At 40.6% G+C, this 23,034-nt stretch overlaps 1 protein-coding gene across 2 annotated transcripts in view; it reads left to right on the top strand.

Moving 5' to 3' along the window:
- Nucleotides 1–23,034, top strand: part of LOC109869709 (metabotropic glutamate receptor 4) — a 253,129-nt gene that overhangs the window by 157,806 nt on the left and 72,289 nt on the right. For both annotated transcript variants that reach the window (XM_031804324.1, XM_031804325.1), the window contains exons 3-5: nt 8,381–8,516; nt 11,140–11,294; nt 11,619–11,759. In XM_031804324.1, the coding sequence (XP_031660184.1) occupies nt 8,381–8,516; nt 11,140–11,294; nt 11,619–11,759 (432 nt within the window). The remainder of the gene's footprint in view (nt 1–8,380; nt 8,517–11,139; nt 11,295–11,618; nt 11,760–23,034) is intronic.

The following is a 23,034-nucleotide window of genomic DNA, read 5'->3' as shown; positions in this document are numbered from 1 at the left end:
TGTAATAATGCAATTTATAAATAAAGTAGTATTTCATGATGGAAGGTCAAATAAAATTAAAATAAACTGTGTCAAACACTTTGGATAAATCTAAAAATATGCCAAGATGGTATTCATTGTTATTCAGGGCTGAACATATTTTATCCACAAGTTGCAAAAGAGCCTGTGGAGTAAGTTTTACGAAAACCATATATGTACGCTTACAGAATATAATGTTGATTTAAATGTTAAAACATTCTCTTATACACCAATTTTTCCAAGGATTTTAGAAAAACATGGTAGTTCAGATATTGGGCGATAATCTGTAAAAAGATATTTGATGCCCATATTTATAGAGGGGGATAATGTTGACATTTTCTAATCTTTTATGCCCAATACCAGTTTCCATAGCTTTGGTGAAGATATACAGTACCAGTCAAAAGTTTGGACACACGTAATAATTCCAGGGTTTTTCTTTATTTTTACTATTTTCTATATTGCAGAATAATATCGAAAATAGTAATAGTGAAAACCTAAAACTATGAAATAACACATGGAATCATGTAATAACCAAAAGAGTGTTATTTTATATCTGATGTTCTTCAAACTAGACACCCTTTGCATTTGACAGCTTTGCACACTCTTGGCATTATCTCAACCAGCTTCATGAGGTAGTCACCTGGAATGCATTTCAATTAACAGGTGTCTTTCTTTCCTTAATGCGTTTGAGCCAATTTATTTATTCCACCTTTATTTAACCAGGTAGGCTAGTTGAGAACAAGTTCTCATTTACAACAGCGACCTGGCCAATCAGTTGTGTTGTGACAAGGTAAGGATGGTATACAGAAGATAGCCCTATTTGGTGAAAGACCAAGTCCATATTATGGCAAGAACAGCTCAAATAAGCAAAGAGAAACGACAGTCCATCATTACTTTAAAACATGAATGTCAGTCAATCTGGAAAATTTCAAGAACTCTGAAAGTTTCTTCAGGTGCAGTCGGAAAAACCATCAAGCACTATGATGAAACTGTCTCTTTATGAGGACAGCCACAGGAAAGGAAGAGCCAGAGTTACCTCTGCTGCAGAGGATAAGTTCATTGGAGTTAACATCCTCAGAAATTACAGCCCAAATAAATGCTTCTCAGAGTTCAGGTAACAGACACAACTCAACATAAACTGTTCAGAGGAGACTGCAGGAAGCAGGCCTTCATGGTCGAATTAGTGCAAAGAAACCAGTACTGAAGGACACCTATAAGAATAAGAGACTTGCTAGGTTGAAGAAAACACGAGCAACGTACAGAAATCTGTCCTTTGGTCTGATGAGTCCAAATTTGAGATTTTTGGTTCCAACTGCTTTGTCTTTCTGAGACACAGAGTAGGTGAACAGATGATCTCTGCATGTGTGGTTCCCACTGTGAAGCATAGAGGAGGAGGTGTGGTAGTGCTTTGCTGGTGACACTGTCTGTGATTTATTTAGAATTCCAGGCACACTTAACCAGCATGGCTACCACAGCATTCTACAGCTATATGCTATCCCATCTGGTTTTTGCTTAGTGGGACTATCATTTGTTTTTCTGCAGCCCATACACACCTCCATGCTGTGTAAGAGCTATTTGACCAAGAAAGAGAGTGATGAAGTGCTGCATCAGATGACCTGGCCTCCACAATCACCCAATCTCAACCCAATTGAGATGGTTTGGGATGGGTTGGACAGAAGAGTGAATGAAAAGCACCCAACAAGTGCTCAGCATATGTGGGAACTCCTTCAAGACTGTTGGAAAAGCATTTCAGGTGAAGCTGGTTGAGAGAATACCAAGAGTGTGCAAAGTTGTCATCAAGGCAAAGGCTGGCTACTTTGAAGAATCTCAAATGTAAAATATATTTAGATTTTTGGTTACTACATGATTCCATATGTGTTATTTCATAGTTTTGATATCTTCACTATTATTCTACAATTTAGAAAATAGTTAAACTATCGAAAAACCCTTGAATGAGTAGGTTTGTCCAAACTTTTGACTGGGACTGTACGTTAGAGGCTCAGTAATCAAGGAAGACACTGATTTCACCAAAGAGGCACCAGTCTCATCATGACCTACTGCTGATATATTTAAGTTACCAATTACAGTACATCGGTGGGATCAAACTGAAGCAGAGAAGGGAAATGTCCCTTAATGTAATCCAAGGAATTTCTATCATGTTTCAGGGAAGACCCAAATGCAGACTGTGTTGAAGTAACAATGTTTATTACATAAACAGGGGCAGGCAAATGTCAGGTTAAGGCAGGCAGGGGTTGATAATCCAGAGTAGAGGCAAAGGTACAGGACGGCAGGCAGGTTCAGGAAAAGCAAGGTACAAAAATCAGGAGGGTGAGGAAAAAGCGAGATGGAAAAAGCAGGGGCAAGGACATCCGCTGGTAGACTTGAAGAAACTAGACGAATTGGCAACAGACAACAGAAAACACAGTACCCAGGGGATAATACATAGAGAATAAAAAGCCTCTATGGCCAGGGCGTGACAGAGGGCGTGATAGAATAGCTGTAGATGCCTTTTGATTGATGTTTTTCCATGTTTACTTTATTTAAGGATTCTTGGAATTTGTTAGTAAAATAAATAAAAAAGTAAAATAAAAAAAATGGATAAGGTGAATAAATGTGTTCTTATACTTTTTGGAATTTGCAGAATTCAGGGGAGAGGAATTAAGGAATACACTTTTTATACAACTTGTTTTTATTAACTGAGGAAACCGGTTGTTAACCAAGGTTTCCAGAACCCTTCTGCTGTTCCCTTACACCATTTAACGAAGGGAAAGCGGTGGTGAAATACTGAGTCTGGTAAGCAGACTCTACATTGGCCTGATTATAAAAATGTTCCCATTAAATATCATTAATCAACATCCTAAAGCACTCACAATTACTTTAATATATATATATATATATATAGTATATATATATATACTTGTAATGCTACTAATAATTTCCATCTATTCCAAGGGGAATAAATATCAGTATAAAGTATTCCTGTATTAGCCACATTATTCAATGAATTTGTAAAAAATATTGATGATCTGGTCTTGTAGGCTTATAGATGAGGGAATACAGAGAGCTGTAGTTTAAAGTATTCAAAAAGTCAGATGTCAGTGACTGGTCCTCACTTTTAAATACGTTTATGTTGTAATCACCCAATAGAAAACACATTTTTGCTAGTTTCAAACTTGGATTTGAAGCTATGTCAGAATTCGGTGGCCGATAGATGCATCCAATTACCAGTTTTTTACCACCAAAAAAATGAACAGGAGGGAATTTCGATGAAAAGAGATTCAACATCAATGTTATCAGATGTAAGTGCGAGGTCCTCTATTACAAAGAATTGAAAACATTTATGAAGTAAAATGGATACTCCTCCTCCCATTCTGGATGTTCTACACTGGTGAACAGTATTATAGGAGTCATGTCATAAAGCATGGTTGTCTCTTCAGTCAAACATCTTTCTGACAGGGCAACAATGGAAAATTGAGAGAAGACAGAAAATTAACAGGGTGGTGATGATTTTTATGACGAATGCGAACATTCAAATGAAAAGGTAGAAAATAAGCTTACCTTGGAATTAGATGCACTGATATACAGGTTGTTAAATTGCTTAACATTATAGTAATCACAAGTGATAGACTCATCTCTGGTAAATGTCAGGTCATTTGAATCTGGATTAAAACCATCATTATATTTATAGTTCTCTTTATTAATATCTAATGGCTTGAAGACCATGTTGTCAGGGATGATATTGTGCCCAACTGAGATACACAGTCACAATCATCCAGAGTGGAACAGAAAAATAGAACTGAAAGCCTCACATGTCCAATACAGCAATACATTTGGGTTCATTTGTATCTGGTTTTAAAAGATTTATCAATAGGGGTGCACTTCTTATGGAATGCACATTGACACAGTCCACATAACACCACTGAAGACTTCAGAGGGTTATGACATTTAGAGCGATGTGTGTTTTTGGTCATGAGTTTAGGTGAAACACATGAACAAAGTAGAATAAATATGTGTGTGAATGTGTTTGTGTGTGTGTCAAATCAGTTGACTATAGCGGAGTCACTTGCAATAGGCAAGAGGGGGGGGGGGGGGGGTGAACGTGCAGCTAATCATACTTCAGGTATGAGATGTTGCCTTTTTTTCATTCTTCAATTATTCGTGGCAACAGTTCCTTTTTTTTTAGGCATAACTTTTTTGAGAAGTCTTCATTGATGAAGATGTTGGTTCCCTACAGGCGTTTAACTCTTCGGAGAATATCCTCCTTGTGTTTGAACCTGAGCAGTTTCACCATTATAGATCTGGGCCGTCCATCGGGGAATAAAGTTCCATTCCTTTGCGCCCTCTCTATCTCGATGAGTTTAGGTGTCACGTGTGCTCCCTCTCCGGCCTCTAGGTCATCAGGCTGCTCATTATCCCACACACCTGTCACCATCGTCACGCGCCTCATGACTCTCACCTGGACTCCATCACCTCCTTGATTGTTATTTATGTTCCAGCTTCATGTCTGTGCGTTGTTTGTGTGTCTTGTTTTGTATTAATTTCCGTTCCTTTATTAAATGTATTCACTCCCTGAACTTGCATCCCGACTCTCAGCGCACATCGTTAAATTCGGGTCCTGTTTGAGTTGATCTTCCAGGGGTTTCTTGCCTTGACATGCAAAGTCTCAGTCTTTACGTCCTCAATTCCATCGATTTAAAATGTTATTGCACCTAGATTGGTTTTTGAGGTAGTCTCCTTTGGAAGAGCGCTTGTCAAGTGTTGTTTGGAAAATGCAGAATCCTCAGACATATGGTGTTGAATGGTGCTTCTCCACCTCCGACTGCGTAAATTCCAAACTTTGTTTAAATTCCATTACATCCATAAACGGATCAACCATTTTTTGGTGAAATACAGAAAGTTGCAGAAAGGACTTACATTTATTTTCCTGCAGATCTATTAGATCTTTATAGTGGACCTCGACTGCTTTCACTTTCTATCTCTCTATCTCCCTCCCCTTGCTCCCCTCTTCAGAGGCTAGGCCACAGAAAAGGAGCGGAGAGAAGGGATAACTCTATCTCTTCCACAGAGCATATGGTTAGGGACCCTGGGACTGAGACACCAGTGAGGCAAAGACGCTCTTAAGATGGATAGAGTCTCCAGTAATGACAAGGAGAGGTGCTATAGCATTCCTCTAGATCTTGCTGAAGTAAAATTTCCCATGAGTCTACTGGCTACATACTGTATATAGAATGAGACAGCAAGATGGATAGACAAACCTACCAGGAGAATTAGTTTAGACTGGGTTTAATTAGTTGGAAAAAGTTTACAGGGTGGAACAGAGTAGGATTGGAGATGGACAACAAGAAAGTGGGATGGGAGACTGCATAGAGTGGGGCCCTGAATGGTGATTGTAGGTAGTCTATAAAATACTCCCTAATTTCCTGTCTCAAGTAAGAATATGCTGTAGATGTAAACCCACAAATGGCTTTCAATATAATGTGGATATTGTAGGATAGAATTGTGGAATCATGGATCTGTCAATATGGCGATGGCTGGCCATGCAAGAAACAGACATGAACCACATTATGAGTAGGAATAAGTCTCTATTTTTCCAGAGAAGAAAAATAAATGATCCAGCCCAGTGACTGCATGGGCAGAGTACTGCCAGCACCAGATGCTTCATCTAGGCCTAGTTGTTGTCACGTGCATGACCAGCAAGATTAGAACATTCACCAGGGAAACAAATAGTGATACAAATCCAGTGGTTTAGCAATACCGCAAAATCAAAGAAAAATCTACTACTTGTACTATACAGTATGTGGGAGTAAAAGAACAGCCATTGCACGCCATTGACTGAGGACTGGTGCATGCCATCAACTGGAAGTGGCCCTTTGCACCTATGAGCTAGCCTGTCATCACTGCCATTGTTGTCCCCCGCTACTTGGTTTTTTCTTACTTTTACTTTCCCAACCTATTAGTCAGAGCTGGGGCGCAGCTTTGTTTTCTGATCCATTGTGAGGCCCTGGCAGCCATTCACTGAACCAGAGGGTATTATTCTTGCATTGATGATACAGCGGGCCGGCTTTGTATGAGTCAAGAGAGGCGAGTTCATTAGCATGCACATAGACGCTGTGGCATTTTGGCAGGACGACAAAACAATTCTCCTGAAATGTTTCTCGGGGAATTAGAAAGCCTTGGCTTGTTTGGTATCCAATGGACGTATGCTGGAGCTCGCTCACTTTCTTTCTGCTGCTGGATACCAATGCCTCAAGGCAAGGCAAGGTTTGTTGCTCTCTTTGGGGACTTGTAAGTGTATTGGGTGTGTGTAACAGTATTGCTTCCGTCAATCTCCTCACCCCAACCTGGGCTGGATCCAGGGACCCTCTGAACACAACAACAGTCACCCACAACGCTTAGTTACCTATTGCTCCACAAAAGCTGAGGCTCTTGCAGAGCAAGGGAATTAACTACTTCAAGTTCTCAGAGCGAGTAACGTCACTGATGGAAACGCTACTAGCATGTACAGCTAACTAGCTAGCCATTTCACACCGGTTACATGTATCTAGTCTAACACGCCAGATTAGGAATGATCAGTATGGAATTAGGTTACATGGGTTTGACTGATTTGTATTTAGATGAAATAGCACTGGTTTCCATAACATGTGTGCTGTATGGGTGGGCTGTTTTGGAGTTTTGATCAGATCACCATTCATTTATTTGCGACAACAGTCAGTTTTGAAATGTTTCTGAAGGCCCACTTAATAGTTCTATGAGTAAGTGAAATTCCTTGAGGCATTTGGATTTATACAGTACACAATATAAATAATGCTTACTGTGTCAGAAAGTATGAAGTTGAAGCTGCATATCAATTAAATGATGCTTTCCCAGTAAGGAAGGCACGTGTCTTTTATAGCTTAACAAAAATGCTGAAGTTAAACGATATTACATGTAGAGAATGTGTTCTTAATTGACGTACCTGGTAAAATAAGGTAAAAAAATAATACTAAATTGCAACTATTCACAAAATGTATCCAGTGCTCACCATTTCATTTTGGGTATAGGTTCGCTCAGAATTGCTACACAATTTACCCAGTCTCATTGGCAGCCCTATAAACTGAATGGATGGGTTTTCGTGTCTTAGATCTTCCCCTTGTGGTGCATGAAAATATGTTTTAATACCTTGCATTCCTCCTGCTGTGAAATATTACACCTGCACAATTTTAATCTTGCATCCAGACATCCATAAAATGTCCTGAAGACATGATTAGGATTATTGTTGTTGGTTCAGGAGAGAGCGAAACAAATTCTCCTTGGCTTTGGCCTACTTTCAGTTGAAAAGGAGAAATAAGAAAGAGGGTGATTCTAAGAATGATATGCCAGACTAGTTTGGGGAGAACCTGAATTTAGATAGAGGTTTACTGTATCTAAATGCAGATGCCCTTTGCCTGTTTTACCAATGTAGTTATTGCTGATTCCTGACAAGTGTTCTATACCAACACTCCAAACTACATCAGAGATGGCACACCCTTTAGAAAGATAAATGTCTATTTAAGTAAAGGTCCCCAGGTACAGATTTTAAACTGTTTGGAGGGAGCCCCAAGACAGATCAGCTCTTCAGCTTTTGTTCATGTCTATTTTCCCCAGTCTATTGTTAAGAACACTCTTTTGATGATTATTCCCTATTGGAATTTGAGCTCTAAGGTCAGAGTTTACCGTAAAGCAATTCTTAGTAATTGGTATCTGGTCCGCTTAGCCGTACAATCGTCCATGGGTGTCAAATGTATAGTCTATTCAACCCCCTGATTTCAGCCTTGATTTAATGTTTTGGAATTATGCATGGGAGGAAGAAACAACAAACACAAGGAAGAGCATTTAGGTCCGCCCTTCCCTCTGAAGGGTGGCAGTTTATTAATAACCTTGCAGAAGTCTCATTTTGGTCTCCCTGTGCACATTTTTGTTTAATAAAACTCTTAAATATAGAAGTTTATCTCTTGCATCCAGCATTTCTCTACACCTTGACCAGTTTTCAATTCCTAACAATATAATAGGGGCGGCAGGTAGCCTGGGGGGTAGGGGGGTAGGAGCGTTGGGCCAGTAACCGAAAGGTTGTTGGATCCCATCCCCGAGCTGACAAGGTAAAAATCTGTTGTTCTGCCCCTGAGCAAGGCAGTTAACCCACTGTTCTCCGGGCGCCAAAGACGCGGATGTCAGTTAAGGCAGCACTCCGCACCTCTCTGATTCAGAGGGGTTGGGTTAAATGCGGAAGACACATTTCAGCTCAATGCATTCAGTTGTACAACTAACTAGGTATCCCCATTTCCCTTTAAAAAACAAAACAAAACAAAACAATTTCTAACATGTTTTTCCTCTGTCTTGGTTGCAGGAGGTGTGTGCATCTCTCAGTCAGTGAAGATACCACGGGAACCTAAGCTTGGAGAGTTTGACAAGGTAATCCGTAGACTGTCAGAGAACCCCAACGCCCGGGTTGTCATTCTCTTTGCCAACGAAGATGACATTAGGTAAGTTGAGTTGACTGTTACAGGAATGAAAAAAAGATGAAACTAACTAAATGATGGCAACAAAGTAACTCAATCCATCTCAGTTTCTGTTTAATGACACACCATTCATAATGTTTGCCCATTGGTATAAATGGCTGTAAATGTGTTTATTGTCCTCCTCAGATAACATCCCACAAATTCAGTTAGCTTTTTACTGTAAGCTATAACAGCTTTGTTTTCATTAGGTGTCCACAGTGTAATGGATGTGTGCCAGTTTACATTAAATACAATCTAACTATATGTAGCATTCTGATCATAATATGTTCTTCTCATCTGTTGTATATATTTCTAGATTACAGCTATTTCCAATCTGCTGCATATTGTTTAATTCCCTCTAGGATGACTGAGGAGCATCTTGATCAGTTGGCATGGGGTGGCAGTTGGTGATGTGTTGGTGATGTGTGTAGGTGCAAGTGTTGCAGCTAACCATTATGTTCTACAGCACATTCCAACATGACCTAGTACTAACACAAGCATAGAATATACAGTACATATATAGCCTAATGTATGGGTTTGTCCTCCAAATTGATATGATGCAACATTTGCCGTCTGTCTGTCATTTGATACACACATAGAATCATAATAATTTCACAATACAACATTGCAGTGGCTTATGGTATGTAAATATGAACACAGGACTTTTGTTGAGAGGTGCATAAGAAGAGAGAGAGAGCAAGAGCCAAAACCCTACACAATTTATTGCCAATTTGATTTCAATTTGACCTATCCTGTGAACTTTTTATATTCAAGAATATAGCAATGACTTTAAAATGTCATTTGTACTCACATATATAATAAATAATGTTAACTTATTCCAAGAGCTTGGTGAGTAGAATGCATATTGTATAATATCCATCTGCCCTCAGAGGCAATACACCAAATGCAGGGATTTTGAGGTTCTATGAGGTAATAGGCTTAAAATAAAAATTGGGTTGCTGAGTCAAGGAACACATACAGTATAAACCAATGTGAGAAGTATCCAAAGGCAATATATTACAGTAACCAAAGTTGCCATTAAATAACTTTTCCCTTTCTTTACCCTGTCCTATTGTTTTTGCTCAACAGTACAAATGTGTAGAAAGGAGTTATACATAGCATTAACCTATAATTACCATATACAGGAGGAGCAGTCGACATTAGTCAGGTATATATTCTTCTTAAAGGATATAGGCAGTGATTTGAGGAAGCCGTAGATGGTGGATGACCAGGGCAGACGTCCCAGTGCTCATTGACTTAATCCAAGCTTGATAATGGGTAATAGTGTGGATATACAGTAATTACACAAAGCCAGGGGGATTTCAGCCCAGTATGCCTGCTCTACCCTTGAAACCAGTCAATGTAAGTGTGCAGCCACTTAATAAAAAAAACTACAATTAAGAGTTTTCAGCACTCAGGCTATAGAAAGATGCTTGAGCAAGAGTGGCCTCATTCACAGGAGAAGGATGTTAACGCCATCATGCATTTTGTCCTAAACCTAGACCTTCAGTAATTGAGTGATTTCATGATGAGAACACCTGGTGTTTATGTGATGAACTAGATTGTCCTGTAAACGACCTTAAAGGGGGTTTGCAATTGACAAAACAGGCTCCCTCCCTTCTCCTTACCTCCAGGAATATGTTCTGTCTTATTTTGAAGGATGGTACAAGTTGCCATGGACCCGCACAAAGAACTATTCTCAAGTGAGGCAAAAAAAGGAGCATATGACAACATTTTCATAGTGTACTGTAGGTTTTGTTATGGACATTATTGTCTCCTGTAAAGCCATATGGGAATGTTGGGGCTCAGAATAACCATGTTTATTCAGTGAGAGGTAGAATAAAGGTCAATATTACTCAGACATGCATTACTCTCAGTCTCTTCATTCTTTGGATTGGGTGGTGAGGAATAAGGGTAGCAGAGTGACTCAGGGGAACACTGTATTGTTATTGTACCTGGCTGTTGTAGCGACTGTGTTTCCAGTACTACGTCTAATATATCCTGATTGCCTAGCCACTTTTACCCCTACCTACATGTACATATTACCTCAATTACCTCAACTACCTCGTACCCCTGCACATTGACTCTGTACTGGTACTCCTTCTATATAGTCTCATATTTTTTTTGTTGAATTTGTCTTATTAACTCTGCATTGTTGGGAAAGGGCTCGTAAGTAAGCATTTCACAGTAGAGTCTGCACCTGTTGTATTCTGCGCAGGTGACAAATGCAATTTGATATGAGTACTGTGGTCCTAGTGGCAGCAGAATGAATAATTAATACAGAGCCTGGTGGAACAGCAGGGAACGCCGGCTGGCTCATCATGGTTGCTTCTTAATTAGCTCTATTACCAGGGAGGGACCAACCTTGGAGTAATGTGGCAGCACTGGCAAGGCTGGGATGGGTGTTTGCTAGCCTGCACCATGAAAACTCCACAGGGTGGCCTCTGTCACAGGCAGGGATGGTGGCAGTGTTCCAACGGTGTTAGGCTTTTTTTCATGTCCAGTACCAACACACTGTTTTCAACTAATCATCAAGGCCCTTGAATAGGTGAATTATGTATATAAGTCGCAAGAATTGTATTGTATTCTCTCTTTTCCCTTCTTATAGGCAGATTCTTCAAGCAGCTAAGAAGGCTAACCAGACAGGACATTTTATATGGGTGGGGTCAGACAGCTGGGGGTCTAAGATCTCCCCCATCCTGAACCAGGAGGAGATGGCAGAAGGGGCTGTCACGATCCTACCTAAACGGCAGCCTATCCGAGGTATTGATGTTATACACACTATATAATGTCCTTTATTCCTCATTGTTCTAAATGCCACACAACGGCAGGTAGTACTGGTCAAGTGAAGATTACATTTATATCTATTTTCTGTTGTCTATGACAATGTAGTCTAATACAGCATGATGTTTCCATATTAAACACTGACACACTGTAAACAACAACAGGATAAGAACACCAGTGAGATGAAAGTACAATGATGAGGTAGTGTTGGAAAAAAGAGTTGATAAAGTCATGTCACCGTCAGAAAATCCAATGCACATCGCTGCAGTATTTCAAATCCAACTGTGCCTCATTGATCTCTAGGGTTTGATCGCTACTTCATCAGCAGAACTTTGGACAACAACAGAAGAAATATTTGGTTTGCAGAGTTCTGGGAAAACAACTTCCAGTGCAAACTCAGTCGACACGCTCTGAAGAAAGGATCCGGCATCAAAAAGTGCACAAGTAAGAATAGGATGTCCTTGTTTACCATAGCCTACTCCTACACACATTTTGTTTATGACCTCACAGATACAATCGCTAGTTTTAGTATTCTGAACATGTTTTGGTTGATGTGCCATTCTATCTATTTTAAATACTATGGTATTCTAAAATGTACGCCCAGGTTGCAGGTGTATACTGGACATACTTCCTGTGGCAAGTTCCAAACTTTGCCAGGAACTTTGATGATTAAAATATGATCAATTAAGCAGAATAGAATAATCATCACTATATTGCACTTAAGTAACTAGAGGAATGCAGAATGTGTTTTGAAAGTGCAATGTCAACAAAATAGATTGGTTTTATTACAGATCTTGACATTTGTTTGTACTTGAATGTAAACGTATAACCCTTCTCCAACAGCCTTACGCATTTACAGAGATGTAGGTTACCGTAGTATGAGCTAGTGTACATTTTAGGTAAATGCAATGTAAATTGTAGGATCCTCTTGTTCCGTTAAACATGATTAAATGTGCCCATTACTCCACGTCGCCAAGTTCAATCTGCACTGCAGTACAATAGCAATCACCAAAACTGGGCTATTACACAAGTTGAAAACACAATCAATAGCAAATCCAATCAGCATATTGGAGACAAGCTCCCAGGTCATTCAAATCAGTAGGCACTCCAAGCCTGACTGTCTTTCATTTCCCTGTACAGACAACACAATCTGCTGGGTTCTAGTCAGTCTAGACAGGACTGATTCTGGGATTGGTTGGATTGTGAAGCTTTGATGGTTGACTCCTTCCTACGTGTTAGTCTCTTGCTTTCATCAGCTTGCTACGATAGTTTTGGGAACCGATGGGTTTCCTCACAACAGTTGCATGACGTCATGATGTCACAACTCTATACATCAGGGGCCGAGAACTATTTGCAGCGAAGACTGTGTATTAGAACAGAAGATTTGTCACGGCCAACTTTTTTACAGGTTCAGTTCTTGGTGATCAAAGGGGATCCAAAGAGAGTGGCTGAGAAACATATGTACTTTATTTAATGCATAAGGCGGGATGTACTGTAGAGCTTGTGTTACACTTGACAACCTGATGAAAGACATTAACTTAATGCACTAAATTAGCTGTAAACATGATCCTGCCACCCACTCAAGAAAACACCCTTACGATATTTTCCCAAACTGTTTTGCTTCGTGACCCACCAATTAAGGTGTCTTTTGAGTCTCAACCCCTCCGTAAGGGTTGAGTTGTGAAAAAAAATATGCAGACCAAAGACAAGTTTTAAAAAATATGTCTTTGTAGCAGAGCAAAAATGTAGCAGTTTCAAAGCTAATCTCCTGCAATTCCACACATCCTGCCATGGAGCTAAAATAAAATCTTGCTGTTTTATAGCCAATTTCCTGCAATTCTAGACATTTTGCCATAGAGCCGAGATTTATTTAGTTTGTTTTTAAGCAAATGTTCTACAATTCTATGCATTTTGACATGGCTAAATGTTGTGTTCTTATGCTTAAACATTATATCAAAATCAATGCGGGCCTGATTGTCTAGCTTTGATTGTAAATTCTCAACGATTTTAGGCTATTATTGAACAATATATACAGTAGGTCCACTATCTTTTCTACATACTTTCTACTTGGTTTTAACTGAAAGCGTTTTTCGATGTATTTTATTTTTTGCAATGTCATCACGCAACCCACTTTGACCCCTGCCGCGAGCCACAAGTGGGACTCGACCCACAGTTTGGGAACCACTGGCCTAGAGGTCAAGAGTGTTGGGCCAGTAACTGAAAGGTTTCTGGTTTGAATCCTCAAAGCCGACTAGGTGTAAGGGGTGCGTAACTGGTGGCAGGGAAGTCAAACGCAGGAGAGCAGAAATTGGTGAAAAGCTGGAGCAGTTTAATATATAAAACTAATGGCATTCAAAACAACCAACACATGGGTACTCAACCTGTAGCGCACCAGTAACACATAGCACAAGTACTTACAATAAACAATTCCCGACAAGGACGTGGGGGAACAGAGGGAAAATATACAACATGTAATTAGGGAATTGAAACCAGGTGTGTGTGAAAACAAGACAAAACAAATGGAACATAAAAAATGGATCGGCGATGGCTAGAAGGTCGTCGACGTCGACCGCCAAACACCGCCCGAACAAGGAGAGGGACCGACTTCGGCGGAAGTCGTGACCCTAGGTGAAAAATCTGTCAATGTGCCCTTGAACAAGGCACTTAACCCTACTGCTCCTGGAAGTCCCTGTGGATGCATCTTGTCTATGCCACTCTGCCGCTCTGTCATTGCTCACCCATATATTTATGTATATATTCTTATTCCATTCCTTCACTTAGATTTGTGTGTATTAGGTAGTTGTTGTGAAATTGTTAGATTACATGTTAGATATTGCTGCACTGTCGGAACTAGAAGCACAAGCATTTCGCTACACTCGCAATATCATCTGATAACCATGTGTATGTGACCAATAACATTTGATTTGATTTTATAAGAGTGTCTGCTAAATTACAAAAATGTAAATGCCAACCTTAACCATGTCATTAGCTGATAATAGAGCAGCCTCAAGTGCAGTATATTAGTCATTGGTAAACTTGAGGGCCTCCGGCACAAGCCAATGTCCTCCTGTCATGGTATCAGCCAAGCAAAACATAATTTTGATAACACCCTTTGGTGCCAAAGCAGTGTGTTGCCACAACGCTTCTGAAAATCCTCGGGTCCACTTATGTGAAAACTGACATTACTGTAAAAAGCATACTCCTAGAACCACAACATACCGCATTCAGCATTGCCATGTGAGGATCTAATTTACAAAACAAATGAATGGTGGTTTGTTTTCTAAATTGTATAAAGGAATAGAACAAATGTCAGCTCTTTGTTTATTTTAGCTCATTCAGCAAAATGTTGAGGAGCTTGACAATTATGCAATATTTTATTATTCATAATCCAACGCAAGAATGAGATTTACAATCTTGGCTCCAAAATGTCACACGGGGCCTGAAGAAATCCAGGAGAATGCAAAAATAATGACAGTGCATTAGTATTAGCAAAACATTAGTCAATTAAGCCAAGACTTAACTGTAAGGTCTCTGCACATACCAATGCCTTATAGATGCTGTCAAACAGACTAGCCTCCTAAGTTTCAAAAGAGAGGATAGTATTCTCTTTGTGTATACTGGTTTCTTTCATCAGTTGTCATGGTGGCGGCTCTTGAGCTAAATTGCAGCAGTTATTTTTTTCTGCAGTGAGTGTCCCCAGGAGCTCTGTAATTTCGTACAGGAAAGAGTTACAGTATATCCACTCTACTCGGATCCTCCACAACCACTATCTATTCTCTCTCTCTTTCATTTCCTTTTTCTTTCTCTCTTTCTTTTTCTCTCTCTCCATACCATTCACTATATTATATTTCAGGGGTGGTTTTGCGGTACGATTGTCCTGGCCCTCTGTAAAATTATTGATTTTCTCTAATATACAACATGATTTGAATTAACATCCTAAATGAGAGTTTGGCAAATCATCAAATTTGAGGGAGAGAGGAGTATTCTCCTGTGATCTGTCTCTGCTACAGAGATACTTTGGGTCCTGTAGTGTATGTGGACACCTGCTCATCGGACATCTCATTCCAAAATCATTGGCATTAATAAGGAGTTGGTCCCCCCCATTGCTGCTATAACAGCCTCCACTCTTCTGGGAAGGCTTTTCACTAGATGTTGGAACATTGCTGCGGGGACTTGCTTCTTTTCATCCACAAGAACATTAGTGAGGTCGGGCGCTGATGTTGGGCGATTAGGCCTGGCTCGCAGTCGGCTTTCCAATTCATCCTAAAGGTGATCGATGGGGTTGAGGGCAGGCCAGTCAAGTCCTTCCACACCGATCTCGACAAACAATTTCTGCATGGTCCTCGCTTTGTGCACGGGGGCATTGTCATGCTGAAACATGAAGGGTCATCCCCAAACTGTTGCCACAGAGTTGTAAGCACAGAAACGTCTAGAATGTCATTGTATGCTGTAGCGTTAAGATCTCCCTTCACTGCAATTATGCCCAAACATTAAAAGACAGCCCCAAACCATTATTCCTACCCGCCAAACTTTACAGTTGGCACTATGCATTGGGGCAGTTAGCGTTCTCCTGGCATCCGCCAAACCCAGATTAGTCCGTTGGACTGCCAGATGGTGAAGCTTGATTCATCACTCCAGAGAACGTGTTTCCACTGCTCCAGAGTCCAATGGCGGCGATCTTTACACCACTCCAGCCAATGCTTGGCATTGAGCATGGGGATCTTAGGCTTTTGTGCAGCTGCTCGTCTATGGAAACCCATTTCATGAAGCTCCCGACAAACAGTTATCGTGCTGACGTTGCTTCCAGAGGCAGTTTGAAACTCCGTAGTGAGTGTTGCAACTGAGGACAGACTATTTTTACGGGCTATGGGGCTTCAGCACTCGGCGGTCCCGTTCTGTGAGCTTGTGTGGCCTACCACTTCGGGGCTGAGCCGTTATTGCTCCCAAATATTTCCACTTCACAATAACAGCACTTACAGTTGACCGGGGCAGCTCTAGCAGGGAAGACATTTTATGAACTGACTTGTTGGAAGGGAGGCATCTTATGATGGTGCCACGTTGAAAGTCACTGAGCTCTTCAGTAAGGCCATTCTACTGCAAATGTTTGTATATGGAGATTGCATGGTTGTGTGCCTGACTTTATACACCTGTCAGCAATGGATGTGGCTGAAATAGCCGAATCCACTAATTTGAAGAGGTGTCCACATACTTTTGTTTATACAGTGTATTTACGAATCACCTCCTGCTATTGGCCGACTGCTGATGTTACTGTAAATATTTAACTGAGGAAGCTGGGACTGTAAAGCACTACATTTAATTTCATAAGAAACGCCAGGGACCGGTGGTTATGGGGACTGATACCCAAGTCTACCCCCTCAGAAGTTTAGGGTTTTGTGTTTGTGGATTGTATGTGGAATGAACAGCAAAACAAAATAATGGTTATTTTAAGTCACATACATCAACCACTTACATGTCAGCTGTCGGTACTTATGCTATAATGCTGGGTTTTAGTACCTTTTCAGTACCTTTTCTCATCTATTAGGATGGTGGCTCCAGACTGAAAGACCTCCGTCCCAGAGTCTGGATATATAATTCAGGTCCAACTACTGGTCTCAGTCCAAATCTCCTTGCTTGTACTTAACTTACATTGTAGGTGACAACCACCTTAACCTGTAGGTCCCTCTATTGCTCAATGTGTCCATGGCCAGATGGCGACGAAACCCATTCAATAGTGGATGGCAGCCAGGTCATAAGCCAAGCCACTAAGTACTTTAATTCCACACATTGATAGGCCAGCGAGAGCTAGTGCCTCTCCATCAACCTATACTAGCTGGACTGGAGTCATTCAACCAGCTTAGAGGAAATTGCTCGTTGATGATTAAGCTGATTTGAAAAATCACAGGCAATTACTTGCCAAGACTCCTACAGTCAGAAATAAGGAGGTCCACAGCAACTTGAGAACGCTCTTAGTGACAATTAGGGTGGAATAGTGGGAACGGGGCTACCGAGATTTACCTAGATATACCGCCCAAACTCACTCCCCTTTCCCAGGATAAATAAATGCTGATGCTCCAGATACTCAACTAGTCTGAAGGCCAGTTTTCTTGCTTCTTTAATCAGGACAACAGTTTTCAGCTGTGCTAACATAATTGCAAAATGGTTTTCTAATTATCAATTAGCCTTTTAAAATTATAAACTTGGATTAGCTAACACAACGTGCCATTGGAACACAGGAGTGATTGTTGCTGATAATGGGCCTCTGTACGCCTATGTAGATATTCCTATAACCAATATCCGTTTCCAGCTACAATAGTCATTTACAACATGAACAATGTCTACACTGTATTTCTGATCAATTTGATGTTATTTTAATGGACAAAAAATGTGCTTTTCTAAGTGACCCCAAACTTTTGAATGGTAGTGTATATACGGGAGCAGTTAGCATTTTGGACACACCAACTCATTCAAGGATTTTTCTTTATTTATACTATCTTCTACATTGTAGAATAATAGTGAAGACATCAACACTATGAAATAACACATGGAATCAAATAAATCAAATGTTATTGGTAAGCAGATGTACATGGTTAGAAGATGTTAATGCAGATGTTAATTAACACCAGTACAGTAATATCTAACCAGTAATCTAACAATTACACAACAACTACCAGATATACACCAATCTAAAGGGATGGAATAAGAATATGTACGTCTACAGTTAAAGTCGGAAGTTTACATACACCTTATACACCAAATACATTTAAACTCAGTTTTTCACATTTCGTGACATTTAAATCAGAGTAAAAATGAGGTCAGTTAGGATCACCACTTTATTTTAAGAATGTGAAATGTCAGAATAATAGTAGAGAGAATGATTTATTTCAGATTTGATTTCTTTCATCACATTCCCAGTGGGTCAGACGTTTACATACACTCAATTAGTATTTGGTAGCATTGCCTTTAAATAGTCTAATTTGGGTCAAATGTTTTGGGAAGCCTTCCAAAAGCTTCCCACAATAAGTTGGGTTGATTTTGGCCCATTCCTCCTGACAGAGCTGGTGTAACTGAGTCAGGTTTGTAGGCCTCCATGCTCGCACACACTTTCAGTTCTGCCCACACATTTTCTATAGGATTGAGGTCAGGGCTTTGTGATGGCCACTCCAATACCTTGCCTTTGTTATCCTTAAGCCATTTTGCCCCAACTTTGGAAGTATGCTTGGGGTCATTGTCCATTTGGATGACCCATTTGCGAACAACCTTTCTTCCTGACTGCTGTCTTGAGATGTTGCTTCAATATATCCACATAATTGTCCTTCCTCATAAAGCCATCTATTTTGTGAAGTGCACCAATCCCTCCTGCATCAAAGCACCCCACAACATGATGCTGCCAACCCCGTGCTTCACGGTTGTGATGGTGTTTTTAAATGTTTAATTTAACTAGGCAAGTCGGTTAAGAACAAATACTTATTTACAATGAAGGCCTAGGAACAATGTCCCTTGTTCAGGGGCAGAACGAAATATTTGTACCTTGTCAGCTCAGGGATTCGATCTAGCAACCTTTCGGTTACTGGCCCAACGCTCTAACCACTAGGCTACTTGCCTCTGTTCTTCGGCTTTGCAAGCCTCCCCCTTTTTCCTCCAAACATAACAATGGTCATTATGGCCAACAGTTATATTTTTGTTTCATCAGACCAGAGGACATTTCTCCAGAAAGTACAATCTTTGTCCCCATGTGCAGTTGCAAACGTAGTCTGTCTTTTTCATGGCGGTTTTGGAGCAGTGGCTTCTTCCTTGCTGAGCGGCCTTTCAGGCTATGTCGATATAGGACTTGTTTTACTGTGGATATAGATACTTTTGTACCTGTTTCCTCCACAATCTTCACAAGGTCCTGCTGTTTTTCTGGGATTGATTTGCACTTTTCGCACCAAAGTACGTTCATCTCTAGGAGACAGAACGCGTCTCCTTCCTGAGCGGTATGATGGCTATGTGGTCCCATTGTGCGTATACTTGCGTACTATTATTTGTACAGATGAACGTGGTACCTTCAGGTCTTTGGAAATTACTCCCAAGGATGAACCAGACTTGTGGAGGTCTACAATTGTTTTTCTGAATTCTTGGCTGATTTCTTTAGATTTTTCCCATGATGTCAAGCAAAAAGGCATTGAGTTTGAAGGTTGGCCTTGGAATACATCCACAGGTACAACCCCTAATTGACTAAAATGTTGTCAATTAGCCTATCAGAAGCTTCTAAAGTCGTGACATCATTTTCGGGAATATTCCAAGCTGTTTGAAGGCACACAGTCAACTGAGTGTATGTGAACTTCTGACCCACTGGAATTGTGATACAGTGAAATAATCTGTCTGTAAACACTTGTTGGAAAGATTACTTGTGTCATGCACAAAGTAGATGTCCTAACCGACTTGCCAAAACTATAGTTTGTTAACAAGACATTTGTAAATATATGGATGAGCGATGACCGAGCGGCATAGGGAAGATGGTATAAAATACAGTATATACATATGATGTAAGATATGTATATGTTATTAAAGTGGCATTATTTAAGGTGACTATTGATCCATTTATTAAAGTGGCCAATGATTTCAGTCTGTATGTAGGCAATAGCCTCTCTGTGTTAGTGATGGCTGTTTAACAGTCTGATGGCCTTGAGATAGAAGCTGTTTTTCAGTCTCTCGGTCCCAGCTTTGATGCACCTATACTGACCTCGCCTTCTGGATGGTAGTGGGGTGAACAGGCAGTGGCTCGGGTGGTTGTTGTTCTTGATGATCTTTTTGACCTTCCTGTGACATCGGGTGCTGTAGGTGTCCTGGAGGGCAGGTAGTTTGCCCTCAACGGTGATGCGTTGTGCAGACCACACCACCCTCTGGAGAGCCTTGTGGTTGAGGGCGGTGCAGTTGCCATACCAGGCGGTGATACAGCCCGATAGGATGCTCTCAATTGTGCATCTGTAAAAATGTGTGAGGGTTTTAGGTGACAAGCCACATTTCTTCAGCCTCCTGATGTTGAAGAGGCGTTGTTGCGCCTTCTTCACCACACTGTCTGTGTGGGTGGACCATTTCAGTTTTTCCGTGATGTGTACTCCGAGGATCTTTACACTTTCTCCACTGCTGTCCCGTCTATGTAGATAGCGGGGTGCTCCCTCTGCTCATGAGTCATGTAGTAAACCGTCTTGAAGGAATTCCCACATCTGCTGAGCACTAGTTGGATGCATCCAACTCAACCCAAACCATCTCAATAGAGTGTAGGTCAGGTAATCGGATGCAGCACTTCATCACTCTCCTTCTTTGCCAAATAGCCCTTACACAGCCTGGAGGTGTGTTTTGGTTCATTGTTCTGTTGAAAACCATATTATTGTCCCACTTAGGGCAAACCAGATGGGATTGCGCCTCGCTGCAGAATGCTGTGGTAGCGATGCTGGTTAAGTGCGCCTTGAATTCTAAATAAATCACAGACAGTGTCACCAGCAAGCACCCCCACACCATCACACCTCCTCCATGCTTCACGGTGGGAACCACACATGCAGAAATCATCCATTCACCTACTCTGGTTCTCACAAAGACTCGGCGTTTGGAACCATAAATCTCAAATTTAGATTTGTCCAATGTCCATTGCTCTTGCTTTTTGGCCCAAGCAAATCTCTTCTTCTTATTTGTGTCCTTTAGTAGTGGTGTCTTTGCAGCAATTCGACCATGAAAGCCTGATTCACACAGTGTCCTCTGAACAGTTGACGTTGTGATGTGTCTATTACTTGAATTCTGTGAAGAATTTATTTGGGCTGCAATTTCTGAAGCTGGTAAATCTAATGAACGTATCCTCTGCAGCAGAGCTAATTCTGGGTCTTCCTTTCCTGTGGTGGTCCTTATGAGAGCCAGTTACATCATATCGCTTGATGGTTTTTGCGACTGCTGTTGAAGAAATGTCAAAGTTCTTGAAGTATTCCGGATTGACTGACCTTCATGTCTTAAAGTAATGATTTATTTTTGCTTAATTGAACTGTTTTTGCCGTAATATGGACTTGATCTTTACCAAATAGGGATATATTCTGTATACCACCCCAACTGATTGGCTCAAACGCATTAAGAATGAAAGATTTTCCACAAATTACATTTTAACAAGGCACATGCGTTAATTAAATGCATTACATGTGACTACCTCATGAAGCTGGTTGAGAGAATGCCAAAACTGTGCAAAGCTGTTATCAAGGCAAATGGTGGCTACTTGAAGAATCTCAAATATAAAATATATTTAGATTTGTTTAACACTTTTTTGGTTACTACATATTCAATATGTGTTATTTAAAAAAAAATGGAATGAGTAGGTGTGTCCAAATGAGTAGGTGTGTCCAACTTTTGTGTGTGTATATATATATTATATATATTACATTTACATATGTATTCAGACCGTTTACTCAGTAGTTTGTTGTAACACCTTTGGCAGCTATTACGGCCTCGAGTCTTCTTGGGTATGACGCTACAAGCTTGGCACACTGTATTTGGGGAGTTTCTCCCATTCTTCTCTGCAGATCCTCTCAAGTTCTGTCATGTTGGATGGGGAAAGTCACTGCACAGCTATTTTTTAGGTCTCTCCAGAGGTGTTCAATAGTGTTCAAGTCCGGGCTCTGGCTGGGTTACTCAAGGACATTGAGACTTGTCCGAAGCTACTCCTGCATTGTCTTGGCTGTCTTCTTAGGGTTGTTGTCCTGTTGGAAGGTGAACATTCATCCCAGTCTGAGGTCTGACAGCTCTGGAGCATGTTTTCATCAAGGGTCTCTCTTACTTTGTTCCGTTCATCTTTCCTCGATCCTGACTAGTCTCCCAGTCCCTGCGCTGTAAGATATCATTTTCCTGCCACCACACAATGCTTCACTGTAGGGAGGGTTCCAGGTTTCCTTCGGAAGTGGACGCTTGGCATTCAGGCCAAAGAATTCAATCTTGGTTTCATCAGACAAGAGAATCTTGCTTCTCATGGTCTGGGAGTCCTCTAGGAGCCTTTAGGCAAACTCCAAGGGGGCTGTATTGTGCCTAGGAGCGGTCTCAGTATCTATATGGACAATTCCTTTGACACAATCCTGTCTCGGAGCTCTACAGACAATTCCTTTGTCCTCATGGCTTGGTTTTTGCTCTGACTTCACTGTCAACTGTGGGACCTATATAGACAGGTGTGTGACTTTCCAAATTATGTCCAATCAATTGAATTTACCACAGGTGGACTCCAATCAAGTTGTAGAAACATCAAGGATTATCAATGGAAACAGGATGCACCTGAGCTCAATTTGAGTCTCATTGCAAAGGGTCTGTATACTTTTTAAATTTAATACATTTGCAAAAATGTCTAAACCTGTTTTCACTGTGTCATTATGGGGTATTGTGTGTAGATGAGGTTTTTTATTTGATCCATTTTTAAATAAGTCTGTAACGTAAAAAAAAAATGTGTAAAAATGGAAGGGGTCTGAATACTTTCTGAATACACCGAATGTCTCATCAGGCTGAGGTTGCATCATGCTTGAGTTTTTATGCCGATCAAAGCTCTCAACAAATCCAGACATATCTACAGTTGGTGTTGGAAGTTTATATACACTTAGGTTGGAGTCATTAAAACCCGTTTTTTAACCACTCCACACATTTATTTGTAATAAACTATAGTTTTGGCAAGTCGGTTAGGACATCTACTTTGTGCATGACACAAATCATTTTTACAACA

Source organism: Oncorhynchus kisutch, linkage group LG24, assembly GCF_002021735.2.
Source record: "Oncorhynchus kisutch isolate 150728-3 linkage group LG24, Okis_V2, whole genome shotgun sequence".
Lineage (NCBI taxonomy): Eukaryota > Metazoa > Chordata > Actinopteri > Salmoniformes > Salmonidae > Oncorhynchus > Oncorhynchus kisutch.
This window is presented reverse-complemented; position numbering and strand designations above follow the sequence as displayed.